The 26,397-nt window shown below is 35.3% G+C and overlaps 1 protein-coding gene across 17 annotated transcripts in view; it reads left to right on the top strand.

The window, feature by feature from the left end:
- Positions 1 to 26,397, top strand: part of dmd (dystrophin) — a 2,688,357-nt gene that overhangs the window by 2,596,311 nt on the left and 65,649 nt on the right. For 15 of the 17 annotated variants that reach the window (XM_051926236.1, XM_051926244.1, XM_051926242.1 and 12 more), the window contains 3 exons: positions 3,115 to 3,226; positions 21,052 to 21,188; positions 21,933 to 21,971. In XM_051926236.1, the coding sequence (XP_051782196.1) occupies positions 3,115 to 3,226; positions 21,052 to 21,188; positions 21,933 to 21,971 (288 nt within the window). The remainder of the gene's footprint in view (positions 1 to 3,114; positions 3,227 to 21,051; positions 21,189 to 21,932; positions 21,972 to 26,397) is intronic. The other 2 variants (XM_051926245.1, XM_051926237.1) reach the window with 1 other exon arrangement.

Genomic DNA, 26,397 nt, shown 5'->3' with positions numbered 1-26,397 from the left:
TGAGAATGACATAAATTTTTGCTATTATCTTGTTTAAAATACTGCTAAGCACGATGGCTGGGTCTGTCAGTTTTGTGTCTTTATTTGGCTATTTCTAGAATGAGACTAGTCACCGCCTATCAAAATGCAATTACATACAGTATAGGCCTACCCTGATACTTGCTTAAAAATAACTTAATGAGTCTTTCGTGTTCTTGTTTAGATTATAGAAATAAATGGCTGCTTGTAATATAGGATGCACGTTTAGAAGATAGATGGATGGTCTACTTTTTTGCCATATGTATTGAAACTCAGCTGTACCTATTTAACAGTAAATTCAGTTTATTTTAATGATATCCTAATTAGTTAAGGATACAAACAGCAGAAATTATTAGCCCTTGACCTTTGGGAGAATACTTTGGTTTTAAATGGAATGGATTTACAGGTCATTCTTGCTAATAGCCATAACATGCTAAAAAAACCAACATCAACAAGCACTGCATGTTTTTAAAAAAAATGACACATAATGCTTTTACAGTATTTGTTAATTTGTGAGAGTAAAGATTTTTTAAATCAACAATTAGATTAATTTATGATTCCACTCTAATCCAGTATGACTGAGTGTGGTTGTGGTTGTTAGTGTCAGTGCGCCCTGTAGTGTCCTTGCTGGTTCTTGCCTTCCACAGCATTAAAATGAAAACAGTTTTCAGAAAATGGAGGGATGAATGATATGATGTTATGAAATACTCCATCCATAAAAGTCTCATATAATTTTCCATCTTAGTTTAGTGCTATCTGTAATTATTAAAATTTATATTTTGAAGTTGATTTTGAAATGTATCTTTTAACATTTTTATTTAAAAAACATTAATAACTAATTCGTTTCATAACATATAATTCTAAAGCCCACTTAGTCCAGTTCTGAGGGAAGGAGCCTATTCTGGCAACACTTGGCAGATGGCTGAAATAAACTCTGGACAGGGTGCAAGTCTTTCACAGGCTACTCATGCACACACCCACACTCACACAGGTCCACTAGAGACACTGGTTACATCCCTTTTAATGTGGGGGGAAAAATATAGTACCCAGAGGATATGGGGAAAAAAGGCAAACTCCACATGGATGGTAACTAAGGGCTTGAACTTAGAGTTATGAAGCAGCAGAAGGAATACTAACCATTGTGTTACCATGACACCCTAATATATCCATCCATCATCCAACCCACTATATCCCAACTACAGGGTCACGGGGGTCTGCTGGAGCCAATCCCAGCCAACACAGGGCGCAAGGCAGGAAACACATCCCGGGCAGGGTGCCAGCCCCACCGCAGGGCACACACACACCCACACACCAAGCACACACTAGGGACAATTTAGGATCGCCAATGCACCAAACCTGCATGTCTTTGGACTGTGGGAGGAAACCGGAGCACCTGGAGGAAACCCACGCAGACACGGGGAGAACATGCAAACTCCACGCAGGGAGAACCCGGGAAGCAAACCCGGGTCTCCTAACTGCGAGGCAGCAGCGTTTGTCTGTTCATTTGTCTGTCCAGGATTTTAAATCACCTGTAGCTTGCAAACCGTTTCACCTATTGACTTGAAATTTGGTACACATATACTACATGACGTCTACTATCCGCTTTCGGGGTGATGATTTTATTACTCTTTTTATTTTTATTTTATTTTATTGTAGAATCAACTCTCTGCAGTGCGCAACAGGGCGGCCGTGCGGCGCATGCGTACAGGCATCGTTCTCATTCTCTACCACATTCGCTAATAATTCTTGAGGCAGATTGAAGGCTTAAGTGCCAGATTAAGTGAAAAATTAAAGAAAACATCCTAAGTAATTGCAACACAAAAACTAATTAATCAGTTTTAACACGAAAAGATGCCGACGAAAGGAGAAGCAGCGGGCCGCTAGGGTGGAGTAAAGAAGAGCTGCTCAGGAAGCAACAAGCACATCAACCTCTGAACAAATGAATGATAAACGTACAGAGAAAGATGATGAATACTATGAATGCTCAAGTCAAGTGACGTGCAGTGCGCCATTACTGGTATTTCATAAAAAAAAAAAAAAATACTTCTAATATTATGTTTTCAATTTGGTCTTTACCAGGTTTATTCTTGTCAAAAGTGTTTCCTAATGTAGAATCAGAAAGTAGGTGCCCATACCCTCAGAATCAATTGGCAGATTTTAGCTATTAAACCTCATGTCATCTTTTACATACAGTTTTTGGCGAGCATTAGGCTTATTTTTTATATATATTTTTAAATATATATTACTATGTTACAATAATAATGTAAAAGTTGTTTCGTTGATGCAAATATTTAAGGGCTGAAATATAACAAACTAAACTGTATTTAGATTGTAAACTTGTGTGGTTAACTACTAAATTGTTTTTGAATCATTATTTTCTGGCTTTAGCATCTACCCAAAGTAATCTGTTATCACCAGTTTTTGGATGATTCGGATGATTAAAATTGGTCAATTGATAGATGACCAGCAAAAGAACAGCTTTTGTTACTTAAAATATCTTCTTTCTTTACCATTAACAGAGGAGCATTTTCAGTGTTGTTTTCAGTGTAATTTTGCATCTTCAAAGTGAACATCTAAATTAGTCTTTATATTTTAATGATCAATGGGCCATTACAACAGTTTACATGCTGTCCTTTCAGTTTCAAAGGCAGAAATTAGATACTGTGATTCATATTTTACAGTGATGTTAAATAATGGCCGCACATCTGTAAGGAAACGTTTTGGAAATACTGAATATAAAATTTGTTTTTTGAAGGAAGAGACTGTTTAGCATACCAGAAATGCATTCTCAGTAAACAGATGGCTTCTCTTTTTTAATGTATCATTTTAATCATTTCAACAGGTTAGGAAGGAGTGTAAATGGCAATGTTATTTTAGCGTCCTTGTAAATAATGTAAAAATACAATTTAGAGCAGACTACCATTTTAACTTGTGAAAAGTTACATTGACCTTTTAATGTTGTTTAAATGTTACAGTGTTCTTTATACTGGAAGAACATTTCTTCTTATAGAACTTTTAGTGCACAATATCATCTTATACTTATCTCTTTTTCAAAAATAAAGAAATAAGTAGTCATTCCAAATTTTGTTTCTGCAGGTATAGAAGTTTAAAGCACTTTAATTATGACATCTGCCAAAGCTGTTTTTTCTCTGGACGTGTTGCAAAAGGACATAAAATGCAATATCCTATGGTAGAGTACTGTACACCGGTAAGTGTTAGTGGCCAATTAGAATATATACATTTGTGTGCATTTATTTTGTATATAATAAAATCAGAATCTTTCTTAGCTATAACTGTAAAAACAGTGAGACTAAAGTTCTATTTCATATTAATTTATGGAGGGTAAAAGATTATACCATAATCTAAGTAACTATGAGAAATGGAGATTCTATTGAAATTAATTGCACACTCTGCTATCCTTCATTGACTTTATACAGTATGAACCCATTCAGTATAGGAGGACCAACAATGAAAAACACTTCATTTGGCTAAAGAAGGGAAGACATCTGATTTGATAGTTGTAAGATAGGTAGCAAATATTTATCTCTCTTTATAATTAATTTACAAATGAAAAAATTAGTAATTAAAATAGTGAAATGATGCCAACTAGTACAGTTGATTGCTTAGCAAGGAGATTAAAATACAGTGACAGCAGAGGGTGTTAATGATGGGATTTAAAGTGCTAAGAATTTAACTAGAGTCATTCATGAAAAGGAATTCAAGACATTTAACACCATTCAAATGAATTTACCTTTAACAAGAATATTACAAAAAGGGTTGTAGAACAGTCAGAGGGCTTTCTGCAAAGAGACTTGGTTATCCTATTGACATGTGCAATGCTGACTCTGAATCATAAGATGATCATCCACATGGAAAATATTTGTGGAATGAGCAAAAACCATTATTTAACACATATTTAATATGTTTTGGAATTCTACCATTGATTGCTGTAAGCAAATTGCCATTTATCTTTTTGTATGAAAGCCATTAAGTAACTGTTGTACTAAAATCACACACAATCAAGATGAATTGGTAAAAAAGAATTTGCATATGCGTTTATAAAAATCATACTTAAACTAATATTTTTAATGTTAGGCTCTGACTTCTAACACTAATGGACAAACATCTGGATTTTCTTAAAGTATTTCTTTACCTCTTACAGTTTGGCGTTTTATTTTCCTTACAAATAGTCTTATACATGCCTTTACATTCAGATGCCTCTGAAAATGCTTATTGTGTTAATTTATTGTAGAGATACTAAGGATTCATTTGCCAGAGTCTCCTGTGTTATACTTATAACCTTGAAAGACTGCTTAGAAGCAGGCAGTAATCCTGTTTTTTAGGTATTTCATATGCATGTTGATAGATAAACATTAATCAATCATAACCGAAATGTGATGAGGTAATCCCAAAGGATTAGTTATGCTTCATTTATAAGTGTATTTAAATGTAATAACAGAGGTTTGACCACTTTTGTATTTACCAACTTGATACAATATTTTGATTTTATGTTCTTTATTCATTTAATAATGTCATACTTCAGAGATGTGTATCTTTTTTTAAACTTTGATAAATAATCTATGCCTGTGATAAAACACGTCATTTGTAAATAACATATGCAAATCAATGAGAAGTTAACTCAGGGTTTGTATTTAGTAATGAAGGATAGTGTGCTTTTTAAGGAGACATACAGTTGTTTTTATTTGTACTAACAAGAGTCCTGTGAACATAGTGATGTATACTGTATTTAACTTTACAGGGAATGGTTAAAATGCTTAAGTGACTTGAGACATTACCAAAATAAAGTGTTTGAAATTTTGTTTTATCATAAGGTGCCCCGCTAACAGAGGTGGAAAGAGTATTAAAAACTTACTAAAGTAGAAGTGTTATTACTTGAATATAAAGGTATGATGGCATAGAAACTACTGTACATAAGTAAAAGTAAAAAGTAAGCTATGAAAATATTACTCAACTAAATGTATTATCAAGTTACATTACAAAAAAAACTAAATCTATTTATATATAATGCAAAGTTGACTCACTTACTCGCTCAGTCATCAACCAAATTACTATTTCCAGTTAAAAAGATGAAATTTTGTAGGAAGGTACAAAAACTAAATAACCCAAAATCTCAAAAAAACGCTTTGATGAATTTGATTGAAATTTGGTGACATTATACAGTAGATAAAAGAAAATGAGTTGATCCATTGTTTTTATAATTTGTCCATATTTGTCAATAATACTAGCCCAAACACACCATGCTAATGTGCCATGCAATGCTGACAAAAGCCCAAAGAGAAAGAGTAGCAGCTGCTGTGTGGCCTGTTTGAGGTATGCTAGTGTATGCAAGTGAAGGTCTCCAGCAGCTGTATGGTGTAGAAAAACAGCACCATTGAGGAATAAATAGGGTGGACCAACAAGAGAAAAAGTTGAGGTATCTTAGACGGCATTGACCTATGCCCTGCAGACAGCTGCGAAGCAAAAAAAAAGTAGGAAAGTTCTGCTAAAAACTGTTGTTTTCCAACCACGCTTGTTTCAAGCTGTATATTGGTTTTGAACAATTAAAGTGGAATCCCTTTTTATTGTTAACATACAAGTTTCATAATATATAAGTAAAAGAGAGAGTGAGATTGTTTATTTCATTATCTGTCATTTTGTGAGTATTCTATAGATGTACAGTATAAGGTTTAGAAATTTGGCATCAAATTGTCCTAGTTGTAGTGAGAGAGTGGGCATGATGTAACATGAATGGTGACAATTACAATGTTGTTGTAATGCATATAAATGATATGCAAAATCTATAAACCTATACTACCACCTACAAATTGTTAACTGCATCAGATATTTTTATAAGTATATTTGAAGTGTACAGAACTGTATTATTTGCTAAATTTGGGCTAAATGGTCAGCTAGTTCAAAGTACATTCTCTTGCTTGTCCGAAGTGACAGAATTATCACAAATGTAAACTAATAAAACACAAAAACATAAGTGCCATATTAAATATGCAGATGATATTAAAGTCTATTAAATGGTGTCTAAATTTGCATTTAAAAAGTTGCAGTTGCTAAATATACACTGAAACATCCTGAAGTGAACAGACTTTCAGTTGCTACATATACACAAAAAATCCTAAAGTGAACACTTTTAAGTTGTTAAATACATACATAAAAATATCCAGAAAATCATTTTTTGTTCTTACTTGAAATTTGTGCTAAGGCAAATAGAGAACTGTGTCAGCTGCTTATTATGTGTGGTGTCAATATAAAGTTGCTTTTAAGAGAATGCAGCTCATGCCAGCAGCACTCCATGTTACCAGTTCTTAAGAGAAACACAACCACAACAGACATGTGATGTACATTTGCCATCATAGTACTTAGTGGAGAGCTTTATGCTGCAGTGAGGGAAACGAATGCATTGTTCATAAGGTGAGGTCAAAAACTTTGCAAACATCCATCTTCTCATATAGAAAATGACTTCTAAATATGCCACACTTACCAGTGTATAATAATAAAATGTATACACATTTAAGAAATGGTGTATGTGATAAATGCACCTCACATGTGCGTTCTACACTAAAGGGGAACATCTTTTTTTAAATGGCTGTGCCTGTTATTGTAGCTTATCATTCTGAAGAACCTGGCACTGCTCCAGTCATAACAGTATGTGGCTATCAGAATTTTACTGTAGCATCCGTCAGTACCTTAATCTGTTATTTTTACTATTTATGCTGTGTTATTGTTAAATAGTCTGCTAGTTTTAAAAAATCAAATACTTTCATGTGTTTTTGTAAGTTTTGTAAGTTTTAAGGAAGTGTTCTTGTGATTAGATAGCTCCACAGTTTTTGGAAAACGGGAGTTTACACAACATTATAAGCCTCTTTAAGGCAGAAGCTTTTACACAAAGCTTACACTCTGTTCTTGGCGATTGCAGGGGCCTATTAAGGCTGTGATATATTTGCACAGCCAGAGAGAACTGCATGAACATTGCATGATTTACAGTGTCCTACAGTAACAAAATAGAAATGCTTTGCTACTGTACTTGAGTGTAATTTGAGATTTTTTTTGCTTTACTTTAGTTTAAAATTTTCTGTCTACTTTTACTTCACTACATTTGTCAAATACAGACAGCTACCATTACTCTGATATATTTTGCTGAACAAATCCATTACTGCAGTATTAAACAAGAAACAAATGAGCTAGACACAGTGTTTTACTCAGTCAATTATCTAAATACAGGTTTCCCCACTTTAAGAAAATTTTTATAAACAAGCAGTTTGGGGTAATTTTCAAATCTGTGCCACTGGTGCCAACACCTGATCATCTACCAGTCATTCCATGTACATCTTGCTGCAGCCTGTAGAACTGAGCGGGACTAGACTTTGATAGTGTGCATTCTCATTCTCCATTATTTCCATAGCTGATATTGCTGTTTTCAGATGCTGTCCCCACTTCAGACTGCTGAACAGGCAGGGCTGATCTGTAAGCTGCTGTGAAGTGTCCTTGTGTGCTCACATACAGTGCATCTCTCACCTTGTCACACAGGCCAGGTTTATACTTCATGTGACACGTGCACCTGCAGATGCTACTGCTACGCAAGCATTGTACTGTTTATACTTGCATGTGTACTTTACGTAAATCTGGAAGATTCCACCAGGTGGCAGTGCGAGATATCATCACAGTGAGAAAACGTTCGGCTTCCCTATGTTGTGAATTGCCTAAAACACCCATTAAATTCCAAGGACACCTTGCCTCAATAACTCTGAAAAGGATGGATGTTTAATGATTACATCCATCAATCCAGGGATGTGCCCATTCCAGCATGCATTGGGTGCGAGGCAGAAACATTCTTTGGACTGGGCACCAGCACATCACAAGATGAATACAAGCACACACTTACACTAGTGTCATTTTAGCATCACCAAATCCCCAAACCTGCATGTCTTTGGAAGGAAACCGAAACTCACTCTGGAAACCCACCAGGAAATCATGCAAACTCCAGGCAGGGAACACCAGAGATGTGACTCCCTGTGAGGCAGCAGCACTACCATTCCACCACTGTGCCGCCCCTACATGTGTAATTGTTAACAGTATTCTTTATTTAAACGAAATTAATGATTTATCTATAAAATGTAACATACATACTTTAACATATTTCATCATGAAAGTGATATCAAGTATAAATCTAAAGATTTCTAAATACAACAACAACATCATTTATTTATATAGCACATTTTCATACAAATAATGTAGCTCAAAGTGCTTTACATGATGAAGAAAAGAAAAATAAAAGACAAAGTAAGAATTAAAATAAGACAACGCTAATTAACATAGAGTAAGAGTAAGGTCCGATGGCCAGGGGGGACAGAAAAAAAAAAAAAAAAAACTCCAGACGGCTGGAAAGAAAAAAATAAAATCTGTAGGGGTTCCAGACCACGAGACCGCCCAGCCCCCTCTGGGCATTCTACCTAACATAAATGAAACGGTCCTCTTTGTATTTAGGGTTCCCACTGGAATGACTTGATGATGATGGTCATGTAGACTTCTGGCTTTTAATCCATCAATGTTGGAACATCATGATGCTTTGATTAGGTGGTGGTGGGGCAGGTCGCCACCACAAAAAACCGGGAAAAGAAACAGAAGAGAGAGTAGGGGTTAGTACGGATTTTAGAGCCACCATGAATAGTTATTACAATGAATTGAATATACAGAGTATCAGGATTAAATTAAAGCCATGTTAAAGTAATGTGTTTTTAGCAGTTTTTTAAATTGCTCCACTGTATTAGCCTGGTGAATTTCCTATTGGCAGGCTATTCCAGATTTTAGGTCCATAACAGCAGAAGGCCGCCTCACCACTTCTTGTAAGTTTGCTCTTGGAATTCTAAGCAGATACTCATTTGAGGATCTAAGGTTACGATTTGGAATATAAGATGTCAGACATTCCAATAGATAAGATGGAGCGAGATTATTTAAGGCTTTGTAAACCATAAACAGTATTTTAAAGTCAATTCTGAATGACACAGGTAACCAGTGTAGTGACATCAAAACTGGAGAAATGTGCTCGGATTTTCTTTTCCTAGTTAGGATTCTAGCAGCTGCATTCTGCACTAGTTGCAAACGATTTATGTCTTTTTTGGGTAGTCCTGAGAGGAGTGCGTTACAGTAATCTAGTCGACTGAAAACAAACGCATGAACTAATTTCTCAGCATCTTTCAATGATATAAGAGGTCTTAAGTGAAAAAATGCTGTCCTAGTGATCAGATTAATATGCGATTTAAAATTCAGGTTACAGTCAACAGTTACCCCTAAATTTTTTACCTCCGTCTTGACTTTTAATCCTAATGCATCGAGTTTATTTCTAATAACCTCATTGTATCCATTATTGCCAATCACTAAAATTTCAGTTTTCTCTTTATTTAGCTTGAGAAAATTACTATTCATCCATTCAGAAATACAAGTAAAACATTGTGTTAGTGAATCAAGGGAATCGGGGTCATCAGGTGATATTGATAAATACAGCTGTGTGTCATCAGCATAGCTGTGGTAGCTCACGTTGTGCCCCGAGATAATCTGACCTAACAGAAGCATGTAGATTGAGAAAAGCAGCAGACCCAGGATATAGCCTTGTGGAACACCATATAGAATATCATGTGTCTTTGAGTTGTAATTACCACAACTAACGAAGAATTTTCTACCTGCCGGGTAGGATTCAAACCAATTTAAGACACTGCCAGAGAGGCCCACCCATTGACTAAGGTGATTTCTAAGAATGTTGTGATCAATGGTGTCAAATGCAGCACTCAGATCTAGGAGGATGAGAACAGATAAATGGCCTCTGTCTGCATTTACCCGCAAGTCATGTACTACTTTAACAAGTGCGGTTTCTGTGCTGTGATTTGTTCTAAAATCTGACTGAAATTTATCAAGAATAGCATGTTTATTGAGGTGGTCATTTAACTGCATAATGACTGCCTTCTCTAGAATTTTACTTAAGAAAGGTAGGTTAGAGATGGGTCTAAAATTTTCAAAAGCAGAGGGGTCAAGATTATTTTTCTTGAGTAGGGGTTTAACTACAGCAGTCTTAAGACAGTCTGGGAAGACCCCTGTATCTAATGATGAATTTACTATGTCAAGAATATTATCAACTAGCAAAATACCCGCGCTTCGCAGCGGCGAAGTACTGCCTTAAAATTGTTATTAAGAAGAAAAGTAAACATTTTTAAACTGAGGGAAAATATACAAATAATTATTTGTTAAGGATCTGTTTGTATACCACGTTGTCAGTTCAGCCCTCTGGTTGTAATATGACCAAGCTGTGCGCTGAGCTTACTCTTGAGCATGCAACGTACAGTTGGCCATGTGAAAAGCAATCTTGCCTCAAATCAATGCCAACCTTTTGCAGGGTCTGTCCCTGAGACTTATTAATTGTCATTGCGAAGCAGAGCCTTACTGGAAATTCGAGGCGTTTGAATTGAAATCAAGAGATTAAAAATTGAAATTGAGATCAGAGGGTTTAACGGGGATGCGAGGAATAAAAACTCTCTCCCCTGAGCCACTGCCAGTAAAAATAGATGCCTCAATTAGGTTCTTTTGCAGACATGTGACCTGAAGTCTCGTGCCATTACAAAGTTTCGGTGGCTGTACGCAAATCCACAATCGGCTTTTTTGAGCCAAACCTGTTGTTTTCGTATGAGCCGCTTTTTATTATTGGGATCGTACCTAGAAACAGAAGCTCTATTAACTTGTGGATTTGCGTGCGAATATTTATCGACAGCGTCTCTATGAACTTGTGGATTTGCCTGCGAGTATTTAGCGACAGCGTGTCTATTAACTTGTGGATTTTTCTGCGAGTATTTGGCGGCAGCGTCACAAAGTTGTTTCCATCTAACTGCATCAGAAAATGTACCATGACGTCTGACATGCCTCCTTTTTACTGTTTTCTCACAGCTTGGATTGCTGCTGTCATAATCGGTTTGAATTTCATGGTTTGTTTCAATTATGTTAGTATTTGCAGGACTTCTTGTGTTGAAGTGACATTCAGCATCTGTCAAGCGTTGTAAGCATACAACCGGCTTCATTGATAACTTCGCATCCAGTTTTTGAGAGTTGAAACATTCGTAAACATCAAAGTGTCCACTACTCAAATCGTCACCTGTGAATCTAAGATGTTTAAGAGGCATTGGCGGTTCTCCAAACGTGTAAAATAGGCAGGCAGCCAACTACGTGGGAGGCCGGGGGACGCAGGACGCAACCCCACCTCACACGGCGACCGAGCTGCAGGCTATGGACGTCTATATGTACGTAAGTAGGATTCAGTTATGACCGTTACGCGTAGAATTTCTAAATGAAACCTGCCTAACTTTTGTAAGTAAGCTGTAAGGAATGAGCCTGCCAAATTTCAGCCTTCCACCTACACGGGAAGTTGGAGAATGAGTGAGTGAGTGAGGGCTTTGCCTTTTATTAGTATAGATTAGCACGCCCGATATTTCTTTGAAAAAACTTGTTGGTATTGGGTCAAGGACACAGGTGGAGGGTTTCAGTTGAGTTATTCTATGTAAATAAGGTAAATCTATCCTGGTGAAAGAATTTAATTTGTTTATAACGGAATACTGGGGCTTAGGAGGATCCGCAGTGTTGGGGAGATATACTATGTTATTTCTAATATCATTAATTTTTTGATTGAAAAATACAGCAATAGCATCACAGGTTTTACTGGAAGTATTTTAGAGGCATTCCTTTGCGTTACCTGGGTTTAGCAGACGATCAATCGTAGAGAATAAGACTCTGGGATTACTAGCATTGTTATTTATAATCTTAGAGAAAAGCAGCGCCTCTCAAGATAGACTGTGTTATTGTATTCTGTTATTTTAACTTTTAATAGTATTTCATAGTGGATAGTTAGTTTAGTTTTCCTCCATTTACGCTCAGCTCTATGGCATGTTCTCTTTAAATCAGACACTCTTTGGGTCTTCCATGGTATAACAATGCTAGAAGATTTTTTAACTGTCTTTTCAGGTGCAACTATGTCAACAGTAGCTCTCACTTTAGTATTAATTTTTTCCACCTTACTATTTACGTTATCCTCACTATTATAGTTGGCACTATAAACAGACTGATTGCTTAGAATGTTTGTAAGTTTTAAAGCTGCACATTAATCAAAGAAGCGTTTTTTAACAATATGCTTCTTATGAATGTTTTCTATCATTCTTTCTATATTAAATAGTAAAAGAAAATGGTCTGATAGACCAATATCAATGACCTGCTTTACATCAACTCTTAGTCCTTTGGTAATTGCTAAGTCTAATGTATGACCTGCTTTATGTGTAGGCTGATTAACGAGCTGTCTCAAATCAAAAGGGTCCAGGGGGTTCATGAATTCTTTTACTTTTTGGTCACACTGATTATCGATATGAAAGTTAAAGTCGCCGACTATTAAGAGTGTGGCATAGTTCATAATTAAAATTGACATTAAGTCTGAGAATTCCTCAAAGAAAGACACGTTAAATTTACGAGGTCTGTACACGGATAATACTAGAACGTGAGAATCTCCATGAATAACAACGGCGAGATACTCAAAGGACTTGAATTTACCAAAACTGACATCTTCACACTTTAACCGGCTCGAGTAAATGTTTGCTAAGCCGCCACCCTTATTTCCCTGGCGATCCATGCAAGTAAAACTAATCCAGAGGCACAGATTCAATTAGAACAGCCACGCCATCTGAGCTAAGCCATGTTTCACTTAGTGCAATAAAATCAATTTTTCTATCACTAATAAGATCGTTGATAAAAAACGTCTTGTTAGTTAAAGCTCTAACATTTAATTGTGCCATATTTAATGTTTCGGAGGGGCAGAGCTGAATTCTATGTGCATTATTGGTATTTGGAACAGAAACTAAGTTATTTTTTTTAGCGCTGCTCTGTGTGTATTTTTTATTTAATCTATAATCTGTTTTTATAGTTTTAATACATTGTTCATCTAAAGTAGTAATTGTAATTAAATTATTGGTGTTTATGCCGCACTGCCTAGATTTTTTACGTGCATTGTGATTGGTTATTAGAGTATTAATGTTGTGCACTTTTACGGAAGACTTTGTTAAGCAATTATCATGTCCTAGCAAAGCATTAGCATTACGGAAGGGGTTAAGAGTAGAAATAGACAGTCAAGAGGGACTAGGATGTTTTAAATGTGAGGAGAGCTGGAATATCATAAATTTAATATGTTATATGTGCCAGTTGCTGCTTGCTGCTGCTGTCAGTGGAGGAGGAAGCCCCAGAAGCACATAACCATAAACAGGATCGGTTTTAAGATGACATTCATGACGTTCTACTTTAATGACAAAATAAACTATGAGATTAAAGTGGAAATTTCAAGATTAAAGCCGAAATTTCCACTTTAATCACAAAACAGACCTTTTCATTGTGTCCCAAATTTTTAATACGCTTACGTATTTTTTCGAAAGTGCAAAAAAAAAAAAATACTGCACAGAATATGGTATTAGATGTATAGCATCATTATGATAGGGAATATGCAACGCTTGAAAGCACCATGAATACTTTTGTATGTCAGCATTTTGCTTCACCACATTGATCCTATAGGATCTGCAAAGTGGCTTGCTGTCTCATGTTGATAGTAAACAGAGACTCTGACATCACGTTCCAACTTGAACACATATTGCCCACCGAATTTTGCTGGTACTGAAACTGGCACACATATAGTATTAATTTCTGAGGACGTGCTCAGAGGATGCGTCAAATGAGCGCTGGGAACACGTGGCAGCCATGATACTTGCATGTACACGTTCTGAGCGTGAAGTATAAACCGTCCCATATGTTGCTCATATGTTGTATCACATTATCTTGGTTATCATGAGTCTAAAATAAATATTGAATTAGTTTGAAAAATAAAGTGCTATATTATATATTTTTTTAATGGTGGGAAATGCTTATTAGGGTTTGTTTCGATGACTAATTTCATTCTTAAACCAATTCTGTAAAGTTTCATGTAGTTCAGTGTTATATGAACAAAAATTGGGGTCATTTTGGAGGCCAGGTAACACTTAAAAATATTTTCTAATTAAATTAATTGCAATTATATGTCCATGTTATAAAAATTCACTTTACAAATGTATTTTAAGGAATGGGTTAGCTCCTTCTTAAAGGTGGGAAAAGCTTGTATTCCTCCTGTGTTAGTGCCTAAGTTGTAACAAGATTCATATGCAATATGCATATGAAGAGTAGATTCTACATTTATTTGTACTTTTGACTTAATTACACTTCATATGAGATACTTTAAAACTTCTACTTGAGTAGTTCAATCATTGTCAGATGTAACTTTTATTTGAATCACTTTCCTGAAAGGTACCTTACTTTTACTCAGGTATGACTGTTGGGTACTTTATATAATGCCAGTTATATACTAAAACTCTTTCTCTTTCCTCTTTTCAACTCTTAAAGTTTTACTCTGGCTGCTAGCCTTCCTCTCTTTCTCATGGGTGTTGAATTGAATTTAGTTTTGTTAAGGTTTGACTTGTTTGTATGAAATGTTACTTGCTTTTAATAAACTCAAATAAATAAATAAACAAAACACTTTGCACTCTAAGATCATGACCTGTAAACTGAAAAAAGTTACATGCAATGTTATTTTTATTAACCATTGCAATCTTTGCCTTGTGAAAATAGTCATTTTTGCTTGTCATGATCTGCCTTGAAAACATTATGAAGTAGATATAAGTAAATATACTTTTAAAGAGTATTCACATTTAAAAATACTTTAAAAAAAACTCCAATGCCCTACGTAATTTACTCAAGTACCATAACAAAAGTCATTTGTTCTTTACTCCATTGCCTGTCAAGTAACCCCTGTTATACAGTGGTGTGAAAAACTATTTGCCCCCTTCCTGATTTCTTATTCTTTTGCATGTTTGTCACACAAAATGTTTCTGATCATCAAACACATTTAACCATTAGTCAAATATAACACAAGTAAACACAAAATGCAGTTTGTAAATGGTGGTTTTTATTATTTAGGGAGAAAAAAAAATCCAAACCTACATGGCCCTGTGTGAAAAAGTAATTGCCCCCTGAACCTAATAACTGGTTGGGCCACCCTTAGCAGCAATAACTGCAATCAAGCATTTGCGATAACTTGCAACGAGTCTTTTACAGCGCTCTGGAGGAATTTTGGCCCACTCATCTTTGCAAAATTGTTGTAATTCAGCTTTATTTGAGGGTTTTCTAGCATGAACTGCCTTTTTAAGGTCATGCCATAGCATCTCAATTGGATTCAGGTCAGGACTTTGACTAGGCCACTCCAAAGTCTTCATTTTGTTTTTCTTCAGCCATTCAGAGGTGGATTTGCTGGTGTGTTTTGGGTCATTGTCCTGTTGCAGCACCCAAGATCGCTTCAGCTTGAGTTGACGAACAGATGGCCGGACATTCTCCTTCAGGATTTTTTGGTAGACAGTTGAATTCATGGTTCCATCTATCACAGCAAGCCTTCCAGGTCCTGAAGCAGCAAAACAACCCCAGACCATCACACTACCACCACCATATTTTACTGTTGGTATGATGTTCTTTTTCTGAAATGCTGTGTTCCTTTTACGCCAGATGTAACGGGACATTTGCCTTCCAAAAAGTTCAACTTTTGACTCATCAGTCCACAAGGTATTTTCCCAAAAGTCTTGGCAATCATTGAGATGTTTCTTAGCAAAATTGAGACGAGCTCTAATGTTCTTTTTGCTTAACAGTGGTTTGCGTCTTGGAAATCTGCCATGCAGGCCGTTTTTGCCCAGTCTCTTTCTTATGGTGGAGTCGTGAACACTGACCTTAATTGAGGCAAGTGAGGCCTGCAGTTCTTTAGACGTTGTCCTGGGGTCTTTTGTGATCTCTCGGATGAGTTGTCTCTGCGCTCTTGGGGTAATTTTGGTCGGCCGGCCACTCCTGGGAAGGTTCACCACTGTTCCATGTTTTTGCCATTTGTGGATAATGGCTCTCACTGTGGTTCGCTGGAGTCCCAAAGCTTTAGAAATGGCTTTATAACCTTTACCAGACTGATAGATCTCAATTACTTCTGTTCTCATTTGTTCCTGAATTTCTTTGGATCTTGGCATGATGTCTAGCTTTTGAGGTGCTTTTGGTCTACTTCTCTGTGTCAGGCAGCTCCTATTTAAGTGATTTCTTGATTGAAACAGGTGTGGCAGTAATCAGGCCTGGGGGTGGCTATGGAAATTGAACTCAGGTGTGATACACCACAGTTAGGTTATTTTTTAACAAGGGGGCAATTACTTTTTCACACAGGGCCATGTAGGTTTGGATTTTTTTTCTCCCTAAATAATAAAAACCATCATTTAAAAACTGCATTTTGTGTTTACTTGTGTTATATTTGACTAATGGTTAAATGTGTTTGATGATCAGAAACATTTTGTGTGACAAACATGCAAAAGAATAAGAAATCAGGAAGGGGGCAAATAGTTTTTCACACCACTGTACATGCAGACTTTACCATTAACTTACCAGTACATGATTAGGTCAAGTCAAAATAAACATTAAGAATCAACATATACTGTATGCAATTTACATTTACTTATTTGGCTTACACCTTTATCCAAGGCAGCTTACAACATTTATGATACAATTGGTTACATTTCTTCTGATTTTCCAGTTGGAGCACAGGCAGATTAAGAGACATGCTCATTGGTCACACAGTGTCAGTAGCAAGCTTTGAACCCACAACCTCAGTCCAAAGCCTTAACCACTACTCCACACTGCCTGCCAATTTAAGTTGGATAATTGGGTCAAGCAAACAAAACATAATGGTATCGTGATTTGCACAAGGTGCGCTGACATTAGTATAAATCAGTAAACCATAACCATACTAGTGACAACATATAAAGTATGTGTTTGCAACAAACAAGTGTTGTAGCCAAAAGTAAAGTACTGTTATTTTGAGCATTCAATTTGGCAAGTGGGGCAGTTTTGAAAAATATTCAAAAATAGTCATCGAACTTAGGGAGCTACATTCCATCAAACCTGGGAAGAAAATTATTAAGCATTTTGACCAAATAGCAACATTTTGAATGCACATGGTATTGTAAGGCAAGTTGTTTGGGTTAGAAACAAGCCAGAAATTTGGGTTTCAGCTATCGCTTACCTTTTATACAACTGCCAGGATTCCCAATTTCTTTTTCTTTTTTTAATTGACTTCTGTATGTACTACAATGAAATACTTATGTACAGTTATTTAGGTGAAATGTAAAAGGAGAACACAAAGTATTGAAAAATAAAGCAGCGTATGGAAATGTGCAAACCTTGCGCACTTTTTTCACTGCATTAATATTTAATGGATTAACATTTTTTGATTAATGAAAGGTATTAGTCATGCGGTTGCTCCAGTTATTTACAACACATGCTGCTTGATGATAACAGCTTTTTCTGAAGATGATTTCAGCTTTGAAGTTGCAGTGCTATCAGATTCTAAACATGAGGGTAGTTTGTGGTAGTTTGAATCTATTATGTCAGAAGCTCCATTTGTACATTTTGGTTCATATATACAAGCCTCTTATTGGCATTTCTGTCCTGCATGGTTAGATTCTGGTGCCATACAGTCATTTCATCAGTCAGCATATGTTTAGTGATACAAGTAAAAATAAAATATAGTTTTGCTTATCCCCTGCCTTGCCTATACAACCTAAAGAGTATGCTTTATCAGAAAGAAATCAGTAATGTTAGTTTAGCATAGGTCTTTGGATATCTGTAACAAGAGAAAGCTGAAACAATGAACATTTTCTTTTTCTTTGTTGATGCTGATTGTAATGTGGCTTTCTCCAAGTTTCTTGAAGTCCAGGATGACATTTTTTATCTTGATGTCCTGATCCATGTTTGTAGTCTCATTTTTTGCTGATCAGTATAATGTGGCTTCATCATTAAATTTGCTGATGTGGTGGTTGTTATATTTGGTTTTAAAGCTACTGGTGAATTTGAACACAGCCTGAGGCAGAGACCAATTTTCCAAAGTATGAATGAGCGAGTCCCACTAAATTGCTGGTATAATTAATCTAGTAACGTCCTAGATTCTGTGTTTGACAATGGCTCTTGATTAGTGTCCCGCTCAGCACTGATTCATGCATTGCTGTCTACACTGCTAGCTTAGATTCCATTCACCATGGCTTTGACTTGGAAAATAAGTGAATGGGTGGCATTGTTAAAAAAAATTAATAAACTTTAAAAATGTAAATATATGAATTTTTAAAGTATATGTATAATTAAGTATATAATAAAAAAATCACACAATCATATATACAATGTTATGAAGATCACATTACAATATGTAAAATATTGTCTAGTCAGAAATACAGTAAATATAACATTTCAAAGAGAGGGTAAACTACATCCTTTCCCAAGTCAGAGGTCTGTTTGAAAAAAGAACAATTATTATAAATACTTTCTCATATATGTTAAAACACCAGACATAAAACAGAAGAGCATTAATCAGTTCTTGTGAAATTCTTAAGAAATAATACTTTTCACTGTTCTATTTATTTATGCATTAGGATTCTATCAGTTAAGCAGAATCAGAGGGCGTGCTAAGTGCAGAGTTCTTGTACTGGAGTTTACTGCACATTAATTGCTGCGTAATAAAGTCCCATCCAATGTTATTCCAAACAATGGCACTAGAGAAACTGGCGTAATTGTATGCTACTGCATAAGTAAACATCTTCCCCAAAATGGTCTAAATGTGAATAATCCTAAAACGTATAACAGAGTAAGGTCAGTGCTAGATGGTGTTATTCACAATTAGAATCCAATAGAATAAATGTAACTAGAAAGATGTTTAAGATTCACAATTTTAATATTAATTACAGCATGTTTTGCACTGACTGATGAAGAATATACTGCATATTATAAAGAGCTGAGTTCCTTTCCATGCATTAGATACCAATAGAGCGATTTTCCAGCATTGCTTAAGATCAGTTAGATGTGGCCACTGTAAAATTAATACAGTCTAGAAATGCTACCAACATGCTCCTCATTACTAGGTAAAGACAGTATGTATAAGCATGGGAGTTGCTTTTTTACAAATATACCAATTTGTAACTAGAAAAAAATTATGTGATGATATAATTCCATATTAAACACATAGTTGATCAAAGACTGCAAATTCAATGTCCATACCGATCTCTGAAGCTCCAGATATCTAATGATGTCCACAAATTGTATACCGTATAGGAAGGGCTAAAATGTAAAATTTTTCTGTAATGGGTATGAAGAGAACAACATCTCTGTTTTAAAGTTATTCTTGTATTCCTTTCATATTTTAAGCAAGTAGGCAACTAGATTGATTAATGCCATTGACCAAATCCAGCACATCTGTTCGAGTACCACCTCTGCCTGACCATTCCATGGGTGCACATCTTCGACCGTGCCACCATTCTACGTGATAGTTTTTACCTTCACACTGTTAATTCATAGGCTGATCTTGCCAGCTTCTTGCTCTGACCTTGTGGACACATTCTGAAGGGCCAACTGTGTTTCAGCTAGTAGTGCAACGTTGTCCATAAAATCCAGGTCTTTGATTCAGGATTGGTCAACCCATGGGATACCCCCTCATATGCTGTCTTTTGCTTATTGAATGATGAAATCCATGGCTAGACTGAAAAGGATAAGTAGTAATGTCTTCTAGCATTCAGCACTTTGTTCATTGACATTATGTAGTATAAATATGTGCTTGCTGCATGACTGGCGTTGATGGAAGCCAGCTTGTTCTCACAGTAAAGCATCGACCGCATCACAAAGGCACTGCAGCAGAATAAGACCAAAAACCTTCCCCAGGATGAACAATAACATTTTTCTACAGCAGTTGTTAGTCTTTGTATCGCCCTTCTTTGGTAACTTGACATAATGCCTTTCTTCCACTCAGTCAGGACTGCAGACAATTACCAACATTTGCTATACAGTTTCACTAGTTCTTCTTCTACGCTGGTGCTTCCTCTGTTTCAGCATCACCGTGAAGACTTTGTCTTTTCCAGGGCTTTTGTTGGTCTTGTTTCTGCATTTGCACTTGTGTCCATATTTACTTCAAGATGTGCTGAAGATGGGTTGATTAACAAGGCGAGAAAGAATAAGAAATGGAACAATTATAAAATCTAAGAGAAGGAAAAACAAAAAGAAATAGCAATAATAGTACACCACAAATGCAAATTATTATAAAAAAAAACTCATGATTTTTCCTCTGTTACTATTGTTTATGAGTAATTCTGTTTCATGAGCTTTTTTCAAGTCTTGACTTAGCTTCAGGCTTTGATCATTCAACCAACACTTTTTTTTTAGTAAAGACATGCATGCATGCCCCCTGAACTCTGCTTAGTGTAGTGAAAAACAGATTAATTTTGGTATGCCATAACTATGCCAATATGCTAATCTTTGTAAATCAGTCCTTACACTTTAGTAAGGAAAATCAAACACACAAATTATGGAATTTAAAAATATTTAAATAAATACGTTTAAAAAATATGGCTAGCACATAAAAATCTTTATTATGTATTTGTGTGTATAGACACATACACACAAACAGAGGATATATTTAAAATTTCAAATGTTTAACTATATAATACAAGTCAATAATCTAGAATTTAAAAAGAAAAAAAAACAAAGACCAAAGGGCAGAAAATTGCTGTAATTACACATATAAGAAAAATGTAATTATAGTTACAGATGCCATTGGTGAAGTAAAACCTACAATTTTGTCAAAGATGAAGCGTGTATAAAGTAGCAAAGTTGCCAGTAAAATAGAAATCTTGCAGAATAACAGATAAGTAATAACATTAGATTTTATGCTTTATTGTTAGCCTTTATTTGAGTTGTGCCAAAAAGAATGATTGCAAGGATTACTCTCTTTTTCTGTAAGCTAAAGCAGATCAATGGAGTGTTGTATTTACTGAGTCAAAGAAAGATTTTACCATTCTGTGTAGTTTTACTGAATATATAAATTCCTGTTTATTGTGTGCTGATCGATAACTGCTTTCATTTCAATTTCAGACCACATCAGGTGAAGATGTAAGAGACTTTGCAAAAGTGTTGAAAAATAAGTTCAGAACCAAGAGATATTTTGCCAAGCACCCCCGGATGGGATATTTACCAGTTCAGACTGTGCTCGAGGGGGACAATATGGAAACGTGAGTAGTATTAATAGATCATACATCTGAAATGGAGCAGAATATGTAACAAAACCAAACATGGTTTTTTTAAGGTTTGCAAAATGATCAGTTTTCTTTTGCCCTTCTGTTTGGTTCTGCTGTAATGAGATGCAAGCTATCATCCAATTGCCGGACATAGATATATAGTTTTTATATTTCCAATTAAGTTACGTACATCATGTTATGTAAGAAGCAGCCTTAATCCAAGCCTTAATTTAAGCATATTTCATATATGCCAATGTTTACTTCATCAGTCTATTTTTATGCTTTAATACCCTTTTGTGATATTAAGTTAATGGAAAACTTATTTTTAACACTCCTAATGTTTAAGATAAAATTGTTTATTTTAAGTTTTCACAGAGTTCGTTTGAGCAGTGAACTCAAATAAGTGACTTACACTGTTCTTCATTAAGTCATCATGTTTAGCAAAAGATATTCTATACTTAAACAAGCAGATCCCAGAGTACCTAGGATATTTATTAATTCGATTTTTTTTATTATTATTGCATCTCACCCAATAATAATGAATGAACGTAGGTGTTCTGCCTCTTAAAAAGATTATGTGCAAGGCAATTGAAACTTAGCTTGCCCATCTTGATTGTTCCTTCTTTTGGCTGATTTCATGACCATTCACATTGGCTCTTTGATTTTGGTCCTTTTGAAATGCTTTTCCGCTAAGTTTCTGCTGCTTCTGTCTTCATCTCCACATTTTTTGTCTTGCAGTCCTGTTACTCTGATCAACTTCTGGCCGGTAGATTATGCGTGAGTACTTTTGCTGACGTGTGCAGCTGCTTACCATTAACATTTTGGTTGAATTTTAACATTTTTTTCCTGTTATGTTTTTCAACCACAAATTTTATTTTAAAATATTACAATTTATTTTTTATTTCTGAAAAGCATTATTAAAATAAGGAAGAAAAACTAGGTCTAAATGTCAGGTTGCATTAGAAATGACTTTTAACCCTAAAGCTGACATTTTCCTTCCATTTGAGGTATTTGCTCAAAGTGGTTTTGTATAACAAGATGAACAATCTCATTTTTACAGAGTAGTTCATTTGGGGATTTAATGTAGATTTTTCCTTAAATACGCCTTTATTAATTTGTGCATTTATGATGACAAGACGCACTCTTACTTTCAATTTGCACATATTATAATTAGGCATTAAGGTTTTTTAAAAAAATCTCCATAGAGTAGGGATTATTATAAATGTAACCGTTTTTTGTGTTATAGGTTGGAAAATAATTTGATGCATTTGTTTTCAGGATTTCCTGCTTATTAAAACAGAAAAGTTAATAAATAAAGATTCTAATGCCCAACAATTTGCAAAACATTATTAAATGAGAGTAGAGTTATGTCTACACAGAATTTACAAAAAAAAATGTGCGTCACTTTCCAAAGCAGTCTAGTTACTTCTGTGCAAATACAGTTTGAAATGTATCCATTTGATTTAGAGTAATAGTGTTTCATATTTGATATGCTTGCTTTATGAAATACACCCTGCACCATATCAGATATATTTAGAGAAAAGCCAAGCAAAATGACACCTTTTATTGGCTAACTAAAAAGATTACAATATGCAAGCTTTCGAGGCAACTCAGGCCCCTTCTTCAGGCAAGTGAAGAAGGGGCCTGAGTTGCCACGAAAGCTTGCATATTATAATCTTTTTAGTTAGCCAATAAAAGGTGTCATTTTGCTTGGATTTTCTCTATATTCATAATGGCTAACACAGTACAATACTCTAGTAATACAGATATATTTAGATAAACAAATATATAGTGTATATAATATACTGTAGGTTTATTTTCTCACAATTGCAACAGGTGAATCACCCTTTATCTTTTTATATAATTTTACGTCCTCTATCCCTTTTAGCTAGATGCTCCTTAACTATATTTATGTGTGTGCAATATATGTGACTATAGGTTTGGTTTTGTGCCAGTTAGCATTTTTACCTGATAATGCTTGCATTTTGAAAGAGTCTGTAGGCAGGAATGCTGTCTGTGCTTGCATGGCTCTTCAGGGTAGTTAAGTTTAAACTCATAGCCCAAAGGAAGTCCGTCTTATAAATTGATGACACTCTGTCGTTAAATAGAATGTGAAGAAGTGTGAGTGTGTGTGAATGCTTTGCTAATGTACCAGTGTTCCAATCAGGAACAGACAATACTTTTAGAGTATTGAAGCCAATGTTTCAGATGCTTTAAGAATTAGACGCAAATTTAAATATCTGTGTTTAGAAATCCATTCAGTTGTGGTTATACACTCAGTTAATTGTTCAACCGGCCCATTAGTTATGTAAGAACATGTACATCGATGCCCATATTTGCCTATGCCTGTTCCATTGGGAAATGTTTTTTTCCACTACATCAGCAGCATTCAAAATGGGTTTCAAATAGAAGTCAGTGTCTATGCTAAAGTATAAGATATGTTTTTCCATGCTTCCAAAACCAGATCCAAGTACAGTACATGTACTTTAATGTTCTGTTGGGCGTCTCAAGATTCCTCATCAAACTCTGAAACAACAGTACTAGGAATATTCTCTTAATCCATAATGCAAGTGTTGAGGGTTAAAAATTTGGAGTACTTAATAAAAAAAGTATGGAATTTTGTGGCTTGTAAAATGTGATCTCATCTTCATGTAAGTTATAATAATAATCTAGATAAAGATGTTTGGGTTGAACATTGGTGAAATTGATATTGTTAGGATTTTCTGGGACTTCAGTCAGTTATCTTTAAGCCTGTGGCATCATAAAGTTGGAAGTATATAAACATACATTCCAAATCAATTGTCCAGGGAGAAAAAATAAAGTCTTTCTATTGTCCTTCATACAGGTAGGCGTCAAATCCTCAATTCTTAGTGGGGAAAAAAAAAATTAAATTGAACAGATATTTTTTAACTGTTCTTAAAGCATGTGAGTTTGTCTGGCTTCTTGCATATATTCCTTGCTTTGTGATATTTCTTTGACAGTTCTATATCAACAACCTTAATGTTGGAACAGCAGCAACCCTAAATATCCTTAAACAATTACTCTATCTTTATCAGACATATAGTTTAAAAATTAAAGGTTTAGGACAAAATGTGTAATCTTCTAGGAAAAATGGTAATTGGAGTTGGGTGTTTCAGTAAATGAGATATCATCTGAGTGTAGGTTTTGAGAGCACCTGTCCATTTAGAAAATGCAAAGTGTTTTAGTTTCCTTATATTTACATCAGAGTTCTGTTGAAGCATAACATGGTCAGATCAGATGAGATTTCAGAAGGCCCCAGAAGACGAGTTGTTGAAGGGATACAAAAGCATTTCGAAAGATCTATGCATTTATTGCACAACTGGAAGAAATTCAGTACCATTCCTTCTTTCCCTTGTAGTCAGTGTCCTGCAAAGATCATTGCAAGAAGTCTCCTTCCAATGCTTGCACAGTGAAAAATTATTTTAAGGGGACAGTTAAGATTATGCGCACATATTTTATTTAATAACATCAGTGTTCAGTAGTCTGTGACAAGACAATTTCCACTGTGTTCACAGTGTTCTGTGATAGGTTACAATGTAGAAAATCACAGGTCTGCAAAAGAAGAAAAGAAAACATTGCAGCCAATCTTAAGCATCATAATGTGGAGCTTCTTTGTTGATACATGACCTGAATGGCTTGCAGTTATTGAGGGAACAATGAATTCCAAAATGTGTGTCTGAATGCAAACAAGAATATTAGAGTATGTGTTTATAATCAGAAGCATACAAGAATTTGATTCTTGAAGCATAACAATAAGTCAGTTCACATGAGTAAATCAACAACACAGACGCTTAAACAGAAGCAGTTTAGCTTTTTAGAATGGCCATGTTTCACTCCAAACACCAGTGATACTGAAATGCTACTGATACTTGGGGAAAACGAAATAAGCAACTCTCTAAAGGTAAATAGGACAAAATACTTCCTAAATGCTGTAAAGTTTTAATTAGCATCTACAGCAGGTGTTGATTTTTAATACTTGCTACTGTGTAGTTCCTCAGTTATACATTTCTAGGGCTCACTTATGTTTTTCATCATGAACCATGAAAGTTTAAGCACAGTTCAAGAAAGATATGACAGTGTACAAGTTGCTGTGTCATGTCTTTTTAATGGAAGCGACTTTATCTATTATTATGACTTAGATGAAGATCAGTTGACATTTTAGTATTCAGCCATGCTGAAATCCAAACTTGATATCAAAACTGTACAGTGTACTCGGAATATGCTAATTTTTTTTCCTCCACAGCTTTGCACAACACAGTTTTTTTTCTGGTGATTCCTTGAATATGCTTATGTTTGATAATATCATGTTTTTCTGTCTGTACTTACACCTGTGTCGCCATTGCACCATCCATCTATCTGTCCATTTTTCAGTCTGCTTAATCTAATTCATTCACTGCCTTTGTTATTTTCATAACTGCTCATGTTTATTGTAAATGTTGCATATTCAGGCTTGTTAATTGATACCCCGAAAATGGGTATACCCTTGCAACGTTTTGTGATTAGTAGGCGAGGTTACTTCAAACAGGTTGAATTCTTTAGCAGTGTATGTGATGGATTGAAAATCTCCCTAACTACAAACTGATAAAACTGATAAAAATCAGTATGCCTTTTTTAGGTTTTTCACAGTAGGATGCCTCATTAAGCCATTGATCTAGCGGGGTTCAGAGTAAATTATTTATATTTTTGAGTGACTCTCACATCATTCCTAGAGTTGTCTGTGAATATTGATTCAGACTCATCAAGTGTCACTGGACACAAAGACAACATGTGGGGCAGTAGTTGTCTGGTGTGGTGGTTGGCATGGGTTTCCTGAAATGGGTCATACCTTAATGAAATCTTCTTGCTGCTCTTAAACACTGTAACTACAGTATCTCAGCTTGATCTGTATCTGTTTCATCTGGATTATCACAGTTACATATTATGGTTCAAAGACAAGTTACAAAGTGATCAAAATTTAATAATACACTTTTGGCATACTGCCTTAGTCTTCTGTCAATGACAGCACATCTTGGTGTTTTCACTCTATTTTCAGTTTCACTAAATCTTTGTTTCCTTTGTACTTAGTTCCTAAATGTTTGTTTTTATGCCTATGCTTTTTATTTAATAATTGCTGAACCAAAAAGGTAACTTTTAGGACACCATAAATAAAATTAACTTGACAGTCCAATAATAATTTGTTGAA

The sequence above is a fragment of the Erpetoichthys calabaricus genome, chromosome 4 (assembly GCF_900747795.2).
Source record: "Erpetoichthys calabaricus chromosome 4, fErpCal1.3, whole genome shotgun sequence".
NCBI lineage: Eukaryota > Metazoa > Chordata > Cladistia > Polypteriformes > Polypteridae > Erpetoichthys > Erpetoichthys calabaricus.
Note: the sequence above shows the minus strand (reverse complement) of the source record. Positions and strands in the feature narration are given on the sequence as shown.